At 41.4% G+C, this 16,616-nt stretch overlaps 1 protein-coding gene across 2 annotated transcripts in view; it reads left to right on the top strand.

Moving 5' to 3' along the window:
- Positions 1–16,616, top strand: part of LTK (leukocyte receptor tyrosine kinase) — a 137,446-nt gene that overhangs the window by 111,478 nt on the left and 9,352 nt on the right. For both annotated transcript variants that reach the window (XM_059849479.1, XM_059849478.1), the window contains 15 exons: positions 477–608; positions 1,142–1,298; positions 2,167–2,349; positions 2,879–2,977; positions 3,469–3,621; positions 4,355–4,465; positions 5,119–5,305; positions 6,002–6,092; positions 7,335–7,399; positions 9,416–9,545; positions 10,789–10,886; positions 13,187–13,279; positions 13,885–13,986; positions 15,914–16,048; positions 16,381–16,471. In XM_059849479.1, the coding sequence (XP_059705462.1) occupies positions 477–608; positions 1,142–1,298; positions 2,167–2,349; positions 2,879–2,977; positions 3,469–3,621; positions 4,355–4,465; positions 5,119–5,305; positions 6,002–6,092; positions 7,335–7,399; positions 9,416–9,545; positions 10,789–10,886; positions 13,187–13,279; positions 13,885–13,986; positions 15,914–16,048; positions 16,381–16,471 (1,827 nt within the window). The remainder of the gene's footprint in view (positions 1–476; positions 609–1,141; positions 1,299–2,166; positions 2,350–2,878; positions 2,978–3,468; positions 3,622–4,354; positions 4,466–5,118; positions 5,306–6,001; positions 6,093–7,334; positions 7,400–9,415; positions 9,546–10,788; positions 10,887–13,186; positions 13,280–13,884; positions 13,987–15,913; positions 16,049–16,380; positions 16,472–16,616) is intronic.

Below are 16,616 nucleotides of genomic sequence, written 5' to 3'. Positions count from 1 at the left end.
TTACTCTTCTAAGATGCATCAATAGATGATTCCCAACTATGTGTAGGTCACCTTTGCTTTACGCATATATCTCCTTGAGAAATACACAGTAAATGTGTCAGTAAGAAAGTTCTCAGAATTAATCCATAATCTAAAATATTTAAATGTTTTGGTTATAAGAATTTCTAAATATGCAAAATATTAATTATTTAATTAAGGTAAAATTAACAATGAGTTATACATTTTTTCCTGTATGCATCTCTATTTTCATTTGCATGTGTAATGTGAGTTTGCAAATCAGGAGTTACAGACAGATCTATCCCTCAGCTGTCAGTCCTAGTAGAAAAGGTCACTTTCTACAAAGATAATCTACATACTGGTTTATACATATCTAATATGCATGATGAGCATTATCACATTATTATACTGAAATACACAGACAAGTCTCAAGAGTTGGACTTTGCTGATATCTGACTCCATTTCTTATCTCCTTTCAGGGCAATCCTGAAACCCAGAAGATCTGCTTAGGGGAGTCATCTCTCATTGAAGAAGATTACAAAAAAAAAAGGGACCTGAAGGAATGGGCTGGAGGAGGTGGGGGTGGAGGAGGAGCAACCTACATCTTTAGAGTAAGTATTTCCTCGTTGCATCCTGCCTGAGCAGTGTCCAGCAGAGCAACTAGCTCTCACTGTCAGTCATGGCATATGATAAGCAGTTCTTTTAAAAAAGATTATGAAAAATGAATCTTTCTCTTCTGACTCTCTTTCCCTCTCCTCTTTCTGTGTCTCTTTGGTTTTTGTCTTTTTAGTTGTTTATCTCTTTTTATATACTTGGTTGTATTTATCACCTTCATTAGGCTAGCTGAACTGGTTCTTCAGTTCTTGACAGCTCAGATGTGGGAATTACACCAGGATCCCACTTTAATACAACAGTCTTTAAAAAATGAATCACAAAACCTTGACATTCTGCTAAACAGTTACTTTTGTACTCAGGAACATGATGTGAAATATTTTTGTAATGATTCTATGAGACAAGCAGCAGCATTGCCCTGACCTTAGGCCAGTCCTCTTTGGGATGCTTTCACCATCTTTGATAAGTTTGTATGAGTTGGCATATCCAAGGGATGTGAAGTTTTTCTGATGTTTGATGGGGGGTTTTCCAGCAGAAGGATGGGATTTTCGAACCTTTGCTCATCGCAGCAGGAGGAGGAGGAAAAGCCTACCTGAAGGCTCAGGACAACTCCCTGGATGATGTACCCCTGGAGCAATTTGAGAACAGCACCGCAGTACCTGGAGTCAGTGGGAGGACTGGGGCAGCAGGTGAGGCACTAAAACCACACAAGGTCTGAGTCAGGTGGCTGAATACACCCATTGTCCTGTAGGCATGAAGTGAAGGTCTTCTTTTTCAGTCCTTTGGAACTTTTCTGTGGCAGTAATTTTTAGAAACACCCTGGTAGTCTGTAAGGGATATCTTCTGATATGTTGTGTCACCAGATAAAAAGAGAATGCACAGAACAGCTGATTAGTGCTCCAGTAGAGGCCATTCCGTAGGAGGACTCCTCTCTTCTATGAACTGAACCAGGGAAAACAATGTTTGGGAGGTGGAGCCTGCTCCTTCACACTGTAACAATGGCCTTTGAAGAGAAGACATTTCCCCCTTACTCCCCTTAAACCCTAACAACAACAATTCTATTATGATAATTATACCAGAAATTGAACCTTACTTATAATCTTGTGGTGGCTGTGCCTAGAATCCATTCCTAAGAGATAAAAAAGTCTGGTGGTTGTCCAGCTCCTGCTGTAGTAGGCTTACAGAGAGGCCACTAAAGTGAGATGTAGAAATTCAATTTATTTTTATTTCCCTAAGGAACTCAGCATATTACATGGCTGACTGCCCTAACCAGTTATCCTGAAGGGGAGTGGTAGGCTCCTTATTTTCTTAACACCATAAGAAATTGGTGCTGAGGTGTTGGTTTATGCTGCACATACCACAGGCTGTGCATTAGATTTCCTGTTTGTTATTGCCCATGGAGGCAAGGAGCTTGTCTGTATATTCTTTTAAACTTAAAGAAAGCTTTACCTTGAACTAGGCACTTAATAAATTAATAAGGACTGTTTCTCTACAAAGCATCTCCGCTTGTGCTTCTCTCACCTGTTCTTGTTTTCTTTTCTCACTCTCTGACTGAAGGTGGAGGTGGTGGCTGGCAAGATGAGAGTCTGCTTCCTCAGGCTGGGAAGTCCCTTCTGGAAGGTGCAGAAGGAGGTCAAGCTTGTCCCCAAGCACTAGCCAAACTCCAGTGGACCACCTCTGGTGGTTTTGGTGGAGGAGGAGGAGCTTGTACTTCTGGGGGAGGAGGTGGAGGGTACAGAGGTAAGCCTGCTGGGGCAATAGTCCAAAGGTAACAAATAATGGTGACTAATTATGTGCCCTTCAGAGCACCTGCAGGTCAGGAAGAGTGCTCTTAGTGCAGGGGTGCACAGCTGTAGGAGATGAGGTACAGATACTTCAAACCGAACGGTATGAACGCACCCTGCTCTCCACCAACTCTCCATAACTGGGGAAATCAAGCATAAAGTGTTCCTGTGTGATTTAATATTTGGAAGATGTGTTGAATCACCCCTTCCCCTATTACCAAGTTACCCATGGAAAATGTTCCATTTCTTTTTTCTGTTCGAAACAAATTCATTTTTACCTTGCTGAACTGAGAAACCTACATTAGATGAAGTCACTTCACTAACCTTGGTACTGGCTGGGTGAAGTGAGGATTTGACATTATACTATCCAATATCACTGGAAGGTTGACCCCAGGTGATAATGGGAATGAATACAACACTTCAGAGACATCATATTTTTTGCAGCGTGCAGCACTGATCAGCTAGCCATACTCTTCTCTCCCCAGGGGGACATGCCTCTGATAGCGATGATATCACAGCTGGTGGGCAGGATGGCATCTCTTTTGTGAACCCCATAGGAGAGATCTTCTTGCATCCCTTAGCAGGTAAAATATGGTTCTTACTCTCATTTCTTTTCTTCCTCCTTTTTCCTTCTTCCTCTCTATTTCCTTTTTCCTCCCCCTCTTCTCCTATCTTTGTTTTCTGTTCATTTCATTAAAGCTTTTTTCATGCTGCAGGTCAGATCTTTAGCTGTGGTCATTTCTTTAAGTATTTCCATAGTGCTCTGGGACCTTTTTTCCCTGAATCTCTAAACCAGTCTAACCAGGAGAGACACCAGTCATCAGGTTCAACCGCACATCCTCAGTCCCTGACTTCCAGGTCAATTCACTTCAGGGCCTCTCTTGTTTGCTTAAGGGACCAAATATCTTCTTCCTTACTGATCCCCATCAGGCTTCTGACATGTCCACACTGTGTTGGACTATCTGCTCTCCTGCAGAGAAGGAGAGGGTTTTGTTCTGTTGGCTTTTTTACCTTACTGGAACAAGATAGGAAAAACTGAACTAAGACCACCTGTTGTATCTGATTCCTTGTTCAGCCATGGAGAGTCATGGGGAGGTGGAGGTTCAGATCTATCTTAACTGCAGCCACTGCCACTCAGACAACTGCAAGCGGGACCCTGACACCAACCTGCCAGTGTGCCAGTGTGAGATGGGAGCTGTGCTGGCCAATGACAATGTCACCTGCACTGGTAAGTTAAGAAGTTTTAGCCTCATTGGATAGTATCTCTATTCTTTATATCATATCTCCTTCTGGCTTTTTTGATGTTCAATTCCTGAGTTACAGCTAGTGGATCCAGTGGACAAGGTGTTGTGAGAAATGTCAGTCAAACATAGGACTGAAAATTCCTGCTGACCTTTGCTTACATGCTGAGCTGCATCTCTGCCACCGTCTCCAACATTCACATTTGGATTAGGCAGGAGGCAAAATATCTGTAAGAGACGTGGTGTGAATTTCCTGAATGGGCTCAGTGTATCAGATATTTAAGCATAAATACCTCTCCAGGATAATGTACCACCTACTGCTGAGTTATTTAAGCCACAAATTGCTTCCTTCCACAGCAGTTTCCCACTGTGTCTGTCACCTGATGCCTTGTACTCACAGTTATTTCCTTTCACAGTCTCTTGGAGCTCCAAAACATCAAGACTGTAGACATTTAGTGATGTTACCCATTTATAGAAAACTGAAGAATGGATAAGAAATCTGTATTTTATCAGTGTGTGTTCTATCTTCACAATGATTTAAAAATTATTTAGGTACTTTTTCAACCTTCAGGATTATAGAGGGATTTGCTGTAATTTTTATAAGATGCTCTGACCATGAGCTCTGTATTGTTTTCTGGAATATAAACAACATTCAGAGGGATGCTTTACAGTAGCTCTTGTTGTTTTCTGATTCATGCATCTCTGTTTTTATTCTTTCAGTGCCCCAAGGTCCTACACCAGAGGGACAGCTGCCTCTCCCCCTCCTCTTAGCTGTGGTGTCTGTGATTGTGGTGCTTGGAATGATCCTCACCTGTGGCAGCCTGTCCATCAGTAAGATACACTTACTTCTTATCACCCTTTGACCCGGCTTTTTCCAGCTAAATTAGACAAAAGGAGACCACCTGGCCATGTGCCACTGCTTTCAATACTTGGAGCCAAAGTGTTGAGGTCTCCCAAGTGGATCGGAAGAACAGGGAAAAAGAAGTGATAGGAAACATCACCACCCAGAGTTAGGCACAAGCATAGTCCCAAAGGGCAAGGACTGCTCTTCCCCAGTATTTGCCACAGAACAGAAGAGCTAGGGAAGCCTTCTTAGCAGGTTTCTGTAGCAGCCACTGCAATACCAGATGAAATCACAATCTGTAATTAAATATATAATTCATTCAAGGAGATGGTTTGCTTTTTGGGACTTGATGTCAGCAAGATGTCTTCTGGAGCACTCTTCCTCAGCCAATGCACAAAGCAGCATAGGAAACCTAAGTTGTTCCCAGGTAATTAGGTGTTTGCAGGAATAACAATGTTTACATATCCAGTACTAAATCCCTGAAGACTGTGAAGAAGAGCCCTACACAGCAAGCCAGAGATATTTCTGGACCATTTATAATTATGGGATTGGCGTCATTCTGTTCTGTGTGGCCAGCATTATCTCTTCAGTCCAGTTGTAGATCTTGTTTATGCATTTTCATTCATTTCTCCACCCGCAGTTTATCACCTGAAGAAGCAGCAGCTGGAAGGATCCAGAGCACGACTGCAGAGCCCAGAGTATAAACTGAGCAAAATCCGCACATCTGTCATCATGACCGATTACAACCCCAACTACTGCTTTGCAGGGAAGGCCGCCACTCTGAGTGAGCTGAAGGAGATCCCACGGAAGAACATCTCTCTGCTTCGGTGAGAAAACAAGGCCCACCTCTCTGGCTAACTGCAAAGCACCCAGTCCAAGTCAGCCAAAATACAACAGATGTGATACTAGCTATGTTCTCTAACATAATTTGATTCCATAAAGCTTTCAAGCAGAAGTGTAAGATTGTGAGTTTCCTGTTCCATGTTCCCACACACAGGTATTTCACCTCTACTGTGATTGTGTTTTTATTGCTCTTGCCTCCTGTCAACAGCCCCCTTCCAAATCTATAGCAGTATGTCTATAATTTCAGCATTTCCTATCACAAGGAAACTTCCTGTCACAAAGACATGCATGCTAAGTTGCTCTTCATCATCCAGGTGATACTGATCAGAGTTATATAAACTTTAGAAGGAACAATTTGATCATTCTTATGTTTTATACAATCTCCTGAAGACGTCAGTCTGCAGCCACCTTATTCCATTGCTCTCCATTTTTCTTGTATTTCTTTTGCTGCACTTGCTGATAGACCTTAGGATTGAGCAGGCCTATTTTTTGTTCAGAACCAGCAAGGATCCAACCTCCCTTTTTTAGTGATAGTGACGGAAAATACTGATCAGCTAGTTTAAGAAGCTTTGCATTAAAATCAAAACTCTCTTTTGTATTGGACTGGATGAAAAGAAGAGCTTGGCCAGCTCTGGATCCAAGGACATATAACATCTGTTCCCCCTCTTCTTTTCTTGCAGGGCACTAGGACATGGTGCATTTGGTGAGGTTTATGAGGGAACTGTGGTAGGCATTGCAGGGGACCCCAACCCTCTACAAGTGGCTATCAAGGTCAGTACCCACAAATTTATTTTACAGCAGTAATTACCCATAAGAGCCATGTTATCACTATTCCAGCTGGAAATGCGTGTGTATCATATGTATAATGGCATATGCATATGTGTGATGCAGGCTTGGACACATTGCTGCATCCAGGCATTATCAGCTTTGATGAGTGCTTTCTCACAAGCTTTTCCACATGATGTATTTAAAAATCTGTGTTGTCTCTCAATTACTTCCCTTCAAACTGAGAGTAGTGCTTTTCTACCATATATGAATTTTTCAGGTAGTCTTTTGATATTGCACAGTGTTAAGGATGCTGTTGTGAATATATATTGCAATTTCACAATAATTTCTCTGTCATTAATGGCAAGAGACAATGGGCTGGTTTTCTCTGAAATTACTGCTGTTGCATCAGGATTTGTCAATTACTCAGCCCTGAAGTTAATGATGCTCATATTCTGCTTCTGTTATTTTATAAGCTGGTGACTCAGAGAAACAAATCTACTTCTATGAGTTCAGCTCAATAACATAGCCTCCATTAATTAAAAATGTTCTACTGTTGTTCACTCTGTCTTTCATGTCATGAACTTCCTTGTGTCACTGTACAAATGTGGGTGAAAACCCAGGACACTAATAAGCAGCTGGAACTGCCCAACTCTGTTTCACTGTGCTCTGGAAGGAGCACCAGAGCACAGTGGCAGGCAGAAGGAGATCAGCATGTCATTCATTTGTGGTAATCCAGTTCAGCTGTATCAGCAGAAGATGTCCAAATCTGCTGGCAGGAGAGAAAGCTACAGGGGAATGTGACACAAGTATTTAAATCAAATGGCTGTGTGTATCCTATGGCATGCAAGCATGTGCTGCAATGTGGACACAAAGAAAGTGGAGAATAAATAACAACCGTCATTTTAAAAAACATTTCTTGGTCTGTAAGTCTCCATCTAATATATTTCTTGATGTGTACCTGAAGATATTTTGTTCCAGAATTGTGCATAGAGTTCCATTCACACACAGAAAAAAAATTTCAAATGCGCTACTGTTTCCTATCCTGACTTTAACTAGCAAATGGGTCACATGCAATGCAATAAACTGGGCTTTGAAAGGACAAGCCCCTGCTCTTAGGTTCCTGAAGTGATTTATATGTTACATGCTCATTCTTTTATTTTCTTTTTTTCCTTTTTTCTCCGGTGGTCACACAAATATTCTCAATTTTTTGGTGGGATGGCCCTCGCTGCCTTTACCTCTCAACAGACCCTGCCAGAAGTCTGCTCTGAGCAGGATGAGATGGATTTCCTGATGGAAGCATTGATTATCAGGTATGGTATAAAGGGCTTTTTTACTGATAGTGGGCAGGGGGGAAAGGAGTAATGTAGGTAATCATAGAATCTTTTATTCCCTTGCCTGTATTCAGAAAATAAGTTCAGTCTTATTTTTCACCAGATGGCATTTTAGTAGCATATGAGGTACTACTACTTTATCTCAAACATGATAACTGAGGTTCTTTTGTTGCCTGTCTCTGGTGCTTTAATGCCAGTAGGCAACTTGGCTGTACAGCAGAGGGATGGAGAAGAAAATCAGAAGGACAAGAAGGCTCATGGCTGAGATAAAAACAGTTTAATAGGTAAAGCAAAGTCTGTGTGAGCAAGCCGAGCAGCATTGAAGAATTCATTCCCTACTTTCCGTGAGCAGGCACGTGCTCAGCCCTCCCAGGAAAGCAGGACTCCATCATGCACAGCAGCTACTTGGAAAGACAAATGCCAAACTCTGCCAAACTCTGACTCTACTCTGACTGACCCCTTCCCCTCGTCCCCCTCCTCTCCTCCACTTTTATAGCTGAGCATGACACCATACAGTATGGGATGTCCCTTTGGTCAGTTGGAGCCAGCTGTCCTGGCTGTGTCCTCTCACAACCTCTTGTCTTCACAGCCTTCTTGCTGCGGGGGAGGCGTGTGTGTGTGTGTGTGTGTGTGTGTGTGAAAAACCTTAATGCTGTGTAAGCACTGCTGAGTAGTAGCTAAAATATCAATCTGTTATCAGCACTGTTTTGATCACAAATACAAAATATAGCACCATATGAGCTACTGTGAGGAAAATTAACTCTATCCCACCCAAAAATCATTACAATTGAACAAAAACTTTGGTTGGTTGGTTCTGCTGATCCTGTTCAAAAGAGTAAGAAAGTACAACATTTTTGTAGAAACATGTTCCGCATTTTATTTGATGTCTTTGCAAGCTTGACAGAACCTTTATAAGGTCCTATGTGCATGACCCTATGACAGTGAATTATAAGATCTATAAAATCTTCTTGGAAAAGATAACAGACAGCCACTCCTCTTACTACCTGTACTTTAGGTATTCCAGCCTTAGAATTTACTTCATTAACAGAAATCCATAAGCCAAAAACAATAGTAGGATCATGGATGACTTTAAAATAGTAGCATATTCAAGGTTAATTGTAAGTACTTGGAATTTATATATTTTGAATTTGTGCAATGTGAAGTTCTTCTTCTCATTGTCTGGCCCAGCTCATACTTAGATTCTGGTTTTCTGCTATTAAATCATGAATCTCATGACATAGTGCCACTCCCTACAGTCTGCAAGAAATCTGGTAGCTGAATAGGAGGCAACACTGATGTATGTTTTTTTTAAAGAGCAATTTTAATCAATTAAGGAGTGCCTTGATTCACTTAGTATCATGATTCTTTCTCTTCCCCGACTTCCTTTCTATTTTTAGTTCCTTTATTATCCAGGTAATCATTATCTAAGGGAAGATGCTGCTGTCTAATGACTGAGTCTTACTGTGCTTCGTGACAAGCTCAGCTTCCTTTTATAAAAAGCAGCATCACATAAGCAGCTGCTGCAGTAGGTATTAGCTGAGTCCCTCTGGCAGACTAAACACTGAGTCCCCCAAACTAGACAGCACTATGTCTAAAATAACCAGTGCTGAATTAAAATTCTTACCAGCCAGGACTTTGTATCACAAATGCCAATGAAATTTGCATGCTTAACTTTCTTATCGCTCTCATGTCACTCTCATCCTTCAGTCAGTGTGTCCATTAAATTCTGTCTTCACAGACAGAAGACTCTGCTTTGCTTTTAGCTTTTCATACCTTCTGTTGAAGACTTTTCATGGGCAAAGCCAGGCACAACCCTGTTCTTGGGACTGTCATAACCAGAGGGGAATTTTGATATGGCTGAATATTTTTTGGTAACTGTATCAGGATTTGCTTCGGTCCAGATTGTCAAATCTCAAGGCACAATGAGAATGGATGGATGTTGGCCAGGTACTAATGCTGTGTTTGTTTTCCATGTGCTGTTACCTTGGCTTTCAGTAAGTTCAATCACCAAAATATTGTGCAGTGCATCGGTGTCAGCCTACAGACACTGCCTCGCTTCATTCTGCTGGAGCTCATGGCTGGAGGAGACATGAAGAGTTTCCTTCGGCAGAACCGACCCAGGATGGTGAGAGAGCTTCCCTCTGAGGCTTGTGGTTGATTAAGTATGACTGCTTTAATGTTTTTGTCAACTGGATAAAGGCACTGAAGCCAAGCTGTGCCACTGTGCTGTGGCACTGAAGCCACTGTGTGCGTGTCCCAGCTCCCACAGACTTCTGGATACCCGTGTCTGTTTGCTTGATGCAAGCAGGCATCAGTGAGACAAAATCAAAGCAGGGCAAGAAACTCCAGTAATTCAGGAGGTAAAATCCTGTCCTGCCATTCTAGACTTCTCTGTCAATTAGACTATAAATAATTGCTCTTTCTTTTTTCAATATCTGCTTTATTTTCTGTGTACTGTGATGGTACGTGAGGAGCTAAAGTTATAATCAGAATTCACAGAACTAAGTCCTCAGCAGGTGTGCGTCGGCACCATATGGAGAGGTACAAATTTATACCAGTTGAAGAGCTGAGCCTAATTTATTTGATTTATCTCAGACTTTGATTAGCAGTGTAGTAGTTTCTCTTCACCATTCCTGAAAGCAATAAAGAAGTTCCTAGAGAAAAACTGACAAAAATTTCCCTATGGAGAATGGTGTAAAGGGGGTGAAAATAAGCAGGGCTCCTGGAAAAAGTTTTATTTATTGTTCTTAGGGAAGTGCAGATGATGAAGGGTTAGTACCAGTCCTGGAGTCCTGTAGTAAAGCATCCCTTTTTTGCATACTGCTCCTGAGGGTAATCACTGTCCTTCTACCAGGTACAGATAAGCTGATGAATGCTGATGTTGGTGTAAAGATGTGCACTTGTGCATTTTTACTCTCTCTCTCTCATTCATGCACTAATTTCTGTTGATAATTTATTGACTCACTCTTTAAAAGTGGGTGCTTTTTTATTCTCTTCTATCTCACCTTTTAAACCTGCTTGTCTTTTGACTTCACATAACACAGTAGGGAGTAGTTCTCTCCCACCTCCTTTAACAGGCTATTCACACCAGGCCATAAGTCTCTTGGCAGATTGCACTCATGCATGGTGCTCAAGAGAGGTGAAATCTCCTGAAAGTTTTTGGGATTAAACAAAAGTTTACTCATTTTCTAATTCTTTGCTTTGATCTACTATATGTTCCTCCTTGCTCCTGACTCATTTAGCCCTTCCCCCATCCTGTACATATATCTCTCCCTTTCCCTTCTTCTGTCCTCCTCTGACTATACCCTGCCTGGATGACATTCTTCTACTTCACTATTCTTCCCTTACCATTTCATGTCCTTTTCCAGAATCAGCCATCCACACTAACAATGCAGGACCTGCTGAATATAGCTAGGGATATTGCCTGCGGCTGTAAATACCTGGAAGAGAATCATTTCATCCACAGGTGAGGAGAAACAGTCTCTTCTGATGTGTCTCAAGTGCATCAGGCTCATACACTTTCTATTTGCAGAGGATTAGACAGGACTAATCTCCACAGGGGAGACAGATTATTTCCTCCACCAATGCAGGCTTGTGCTTAGATGACCAAGTGGATCTCCCTGGGTTTTTTTAGGAGTTAGGCTCTGCACTGCTCTTTGCAGTCCTGGAGGGAGGGCAGTGTTTTATTCCAAGTGAGAGGGTTTAAGCACTAATTTCTGGGCGCCTGCAATGTAGAGACAGTTGAGATTAGCCCTGTAGTCCACTAGATGGTAGTGTCACTCTGTGTTGGCTGATAAGACAATGAGTTATTTATTCCCTTCCTCATCTTCCAATCTTAATGCTTAAATGCTTCCTAACTTAAATGCTTTCCCTATCCCACCAGCACAGGACATAGTATTTGAGCCAAAGACCAGAGTAGGGTAGAGCAAGGATGACAGGAGATAAAATCACATCTCAGGCTTCCTTCTCAGCTCAGTGTCTGACCTGCTTGCATGGTCTTAGGAAGCCCATATTTGTTTCTTCAAATTCCTTTTTCTCATTTGTTGAGGAAAAAATGTTGATATAGCATGCTTCAAATAAGACCAAATTATTATAGAAGGGATAAAGGTTGTAATTACCCTTTGAAAAATTCTGGTTGGCTATTGAAATCCTTTATTTTTTATTTAGAATTGTTTCAGCTCATAATGTTCCTAGGCATAGTGGGCAGCTGGATTCTTTACTGTGAAGTGTATACTGTGTTCAGTGCTCGTGTGTAAAGGCAAGGAGAGCCCTTGCACACCAGAGGGTCACACAGGCTCTAACCAAACCAAGGTGCAGCCTGGAGATGTGCAGGCAGGCAACTGGACTCACCCACACATGCAGCATGTATGGGGCTGCACAGCACAGAGAAGGGAAACAGTGGGCAAGGGCTGGAGAAATCCAGGGAAACAATGGCAAGCAGCCGTTGGAGCAAAAAGCCAGGAGGTTGAGATATGGGAATATGTTATATGGCTTGATGATTAGAACATCTGAAACAGATTTCTACTGTTTCTATTGCAGCAATAAGGAAGTTCTGGTGGAAAAGGGTTAGAGATTTCTGTCATTAAAAAAGAGCAGTAAGAATGTGCAACAGGTTGTGGCTCTTAGATCTCTTAATAACTATGTGAGAAGATCAGTATTCTAGTCGGAAACCTCTGAATTAATCACTACAGCATTATATTTTAGAATCTTTAGCAGTGTGTGACTTTTAAAAAAAAACTCTGAGTCAATCTTTGCGCTGTTAGATCTCTAATATAAGCAACCTGGGAATGGATTCATTTTGTCTTAGCCAACAATCTAATAAACATGAGCACAAGAAATTTCCCTCAGGTTTTGTACTAGTATTTGTTAGTGATGTCAGCATTGCTTAGAGTGGGTTGGGAAATGAAGAAGGCTTTCATTACAGATATTAGGAATCCTAGGGGTAAAAGGTAGTGTAGTGGGGTGGTAGAGAGGCTTCTACAGGGCAGGAATTGTCATCTAGGAGTCACAGGTGATAATAGAAGAGAAAGTTGAACCTGACTTTCAAGTCCTCAGAGATTTTTCAATGTTGGCAATGGAAATAAACATATGAGTTGTTCAAGGAGCTTATTTTTCTTGGCAGTCAACAGGATCCCCACAGTGCTATGATTCTAATGAATTTCTTTTCAGAATGCATATTTAAAATTAACAGAAATGTTTTAGCCTTGACCATGTAGGAATCACTTCCATTTCTCACAAGCTAAACTTACACCCAGATAACAACTGCTTCCATATGGATCTTTGATTCCATGGGAGATATCCAGAAGTAACAAAGCAACAGATTACCAAATCTAGTTCTACATAACTTTTCAAGCAGTTTACCAAGACTGTCCAACAGCATCACATCTGTAACTGATGAGGACACTGCTGAAATGTCCCTTTAAAAAAAAAATAGAAAGAAATCTGTTATAATGTGGTTGAAGCAAAAGAGGTTAGGTCTGTTCCTCTTCTGATACAGATGCTCTTTTCTGCCTTAGTGAAAGAAGGTGTGAATGGGAAAAGCTTGGCAGATGCTGGGTATAAGATATAATTCAAATACAGTTTAAGAATTGTGGTTAACAAAAATGATGATGTAAGTGGAATTCTTTCATATTATAACAGGGCTCTTCACATTTGTTTAAAGATTACTCAAGTAAGATTTGCAGGACCAGGTCTAATACTTTTTTTTATTCCTTTAGCTACTTAAGAGTTTAGAATTAGAATTAATTTTAATTTTTTTTTTTTAAGAGATATAGCTGCAAGGAATTGCCTTTTGACCTGTACTGGAGCAGGCCGAATAGCCAAAATTGGTGACTTTGGAATGGCCAGAGATATTTACAGGTAAGTGAAGGGCAATTTCAATTCTGTGAGTAACTCAGTAATCTGTATAATTTTGGCAGGTTTGAACTGTTTCATGATATGTGAAGCAGTGGATTCCTCCATTAGGGGTCTGAATTTGATGAGCAGCTAACTAACTTGTGTTAACAGATTGTAAATTAACAGATCTACGCTTATGAACCATTCCACTTCAACTGTGGTCCCAGGAAACTACAAACACTTGTGGACACTAAATCAAGCATAGGCAAATTTATTAGTTATTTGATCATAACTATACTTAAATTGAAATTGAAATTAAAACCCCCCAGCAACCATAATTATCACTTCATGATGTCAAGAAGACTTGCTACACCAACACCCTGTGCAAAGCATTAGCATGTTTGACGTCTTTAGCTGTACGCAAGAACGTCCTCGGTTTCCATCTCAGTTGCAAAGAGGATATAAAATCCTGCTTCAATGCACTGTTTGTGTTGATGACTTTTCTTTTTTCTCACTTGGCCCCCACTGTTACTTGCAATCCCCAGCTGCTGTTACTGTGGTGATAAGATCTTTTCTGTATCAAAGCCCTTTCAGGCTGTGTGATGTTCTCTGTATTTCATCTTTCCCAGAGCAAGTTACTACCGCAAGGGAGGAAGAGCCATGCTTCCTGTCAAGTGGATGCCACCAGAAGCTTTTCTAGAGGGCATTTTCACCTCCAAGACTGATACCTGGTAATAAATGTCTTTTAATTACTTCTGCTACTCACTGAAAAGCATCAAGAAATGTACTGCTAAGAAAAAAAAGTGTGATCAGCAGTAACCTTAAAAAAGTCAGAATTTCCCAGAAAAATATGAGAAGTCTTCCCACTGCATTCAGTAGGAAGTATGGCTAAAGAAACCAGAATAAGTATCTAAATGTCAAATGTAAATAGAGGTAATAAAAATTTGCTATTCATAAGAGTAGAATATCACAAAAAGCCAATCAAGAAGTAAAAGGCAAAAGCAGATTAGATTCTCAGGAAGTCTCAGTTAAAAATTGAGACAAATATCATCAAATACTTCCCTCAGCCTTCAGAAACTTCCAGTTTCCATCAGCGACAGGGTCTGCTTAAATCGCTTGTAAATTACTCTCTCTGTACCACTCAGGATTATTTTTGTATATTTTGTCTTGTTGCGTATGAAATGACAGCAGGTTTAATCAGAAGTCCTTGCTGGTTGCTGAGGAAACAATATTTATATACTTATTTCTCATACAACTTGAGCTTTCTTTAAAATCAGCACCCCCCTCAACAGTAGCACATTCATGCACAGGTGCTGGGGTATGGAAGCTTTCCAGTTGCTTAAGAACACTTCCTTCTCTGTACAGCAGATCCTTCAATATGCTGCACTGAGGCATTCCCTCAAATGCCACACTGACCCAGTTTCCTGAAGTTGTTAGCGGTGCCGGAAGACAAGGATTGCTTATCAGCGCCTAACTGCGAGCAGCCAGCACTAAATATTTTGAAGGAAAGTGCCACAGTTCCTGTAATAGGCTATTATAAGTAACATGCATATACTGGAAATTACTTTGACCTTTGTAGCAAAAAATGACTGAAAATTCTGACCCTGCTGGTGTTCTGGCAGAATTCTCTTGACTTCCTTGTGTCTAAGTCATACAAAATTCCTAGTGGCACTGACTATCTGACCTGTGGATGTAAAAAAGCACAACCATATCAGAAATGCTGCTGCCTTTCAGTTTCACTGGATGTCTCTCCCTTGATTTTATACTTGAGCGTCTTGTTCTGAAACACTGATTCAAATACTAAGGAAACATTCGAAGGTCCCTGTCTGACCATTTAGGAGCCACTCCAGAAGTCACATGCACCACTTGAGCTGGATGGAGGCTCCTTCACAGCTACACCCCCACACTCACAGTCAGACCAGGTTTCCTTACCAGCTTGGCCCCAGTTTCCCCATAGCAGGGCCTCAGAGGTCAGGATACCGAAATGATTTAAAGATGCAGTAACAAAAGAACGACTTGAGCTCCTTCCTCTGAGGAGGGACCCCAAACAAAGGAAGCCCTGGGCTTTCATACCCTCATGGTCTAAAAGTTCCAAAGTCTGGAGTCATTGGCTCCTGCTGTGTCTCTGAGTGTCCAGTCACCTGGCAATGCCACAGGTCCTTGTCCCTTGTTTTGCAGAGGGTTGGTGCCAGGTCACAGCCTCTTGCCTTCAGCTTCTGCCACCCAGAGCCCAACCTGCAGCCAAATTACCAGCACCAAATGTATTCCTCAATGCAAACATCTCAAGTTTTCCCAACTAAGGCAAGAAACGTCCATGCCAGATCTAACCGTTCTTTTTGGTTAGACCATACACAGCCAAGGGTGCTTTGGCATTTCCTGCTCTGCTAATAATGAATGCAGCAGAAAGAACACTTCAGAGTTACTAAATATTTTGAAACCTCTGCTCTGCTCCTTGTTTTGGAGCTTGAGCAAAGGTTTTGATTGACTGGGGTGTCTTCTTATGTAACCATTGACTCATAATCACACTAATTTCATATTATTGTCATTATATTGCAGCTTTGAAAGGTCATTGCTGTGGTGTTGCCTACACAGCTACAAGCTAGGTTTGTGGAGCTCAAATGAAACCTGATTGGTATTTTTGGCTGGTTTCTGACACAGGTCCTTTGGAGTGCTGCTTTGGGAGATTTTCTCTCTAGGCTACATGCCCTACCCTTGCAAAACCAACCAGGAAGTGCTGGAATTTGTCACCAGTGGAGGAAGAATGGATCCACCAAAAAACTGTCCAGGGCCAGTGTAAGTATTTCCTTACTCTTCCAAGCCAAGGTGTAGCACATGTCAAAAATGTGGATAAAGACACCTCTACTCAGGGAATAGTGATTGCCCTCTGTCTTAGGTGGGTATTGCTAAATATGTCTTGAGCTACTGCCTCTTGTATACAGCTTAGAACACTACAGGATTTGCTTTAAATGGCGGCTCCCCAGTCAGGCAGGATCCAGGGATATAAAAATGATAGATCCACTTTTGCACTCTTCCTTTGAGCCATGTACCAAGTGTGATCCCTTGGACCCCTAATCATTTTATACAGAATAATCCTAATTAATTTCTTTTTTTTTTTTAACTTTAAGGTACCGGATCATGACACAATGCTGGCAGCACAGTCCAGAGTATCGGCCAAACTTCTCTACCATCCTGGAAAGGATCAAGTACTGCACCCAGGTACTGCTCTTTGGTATCCAGGTGGATGATAATCCATTGAATGCCAACTATTCAAAAACATTTTCTTTAGACTCTAAGGCAAGTGAAGGGTCCTGGCAGACTAATGTAATTACATTACTAGTAACGTGGTGGTGCTGTTGGCTCT

Source organism: Haemorhous mexicanus, chromosome 6, assembly GCF_027477595.1.
Source record: "Haemorhous mexicanus isolate bHaeMex1 chromosome 6, bHaeMex1.pri, whole genome shotgun sequence".
NCBI lineage: Eukaryota > Metazoa > Chordata > Aves > Passeriformes > Fringillidae > Haemorhous > Haemorhous mexicanus.
Note: the sequence above shows the minus strand (reverse complement) of the source record. Positions and strands in the feature narration are given on the sequence as shown.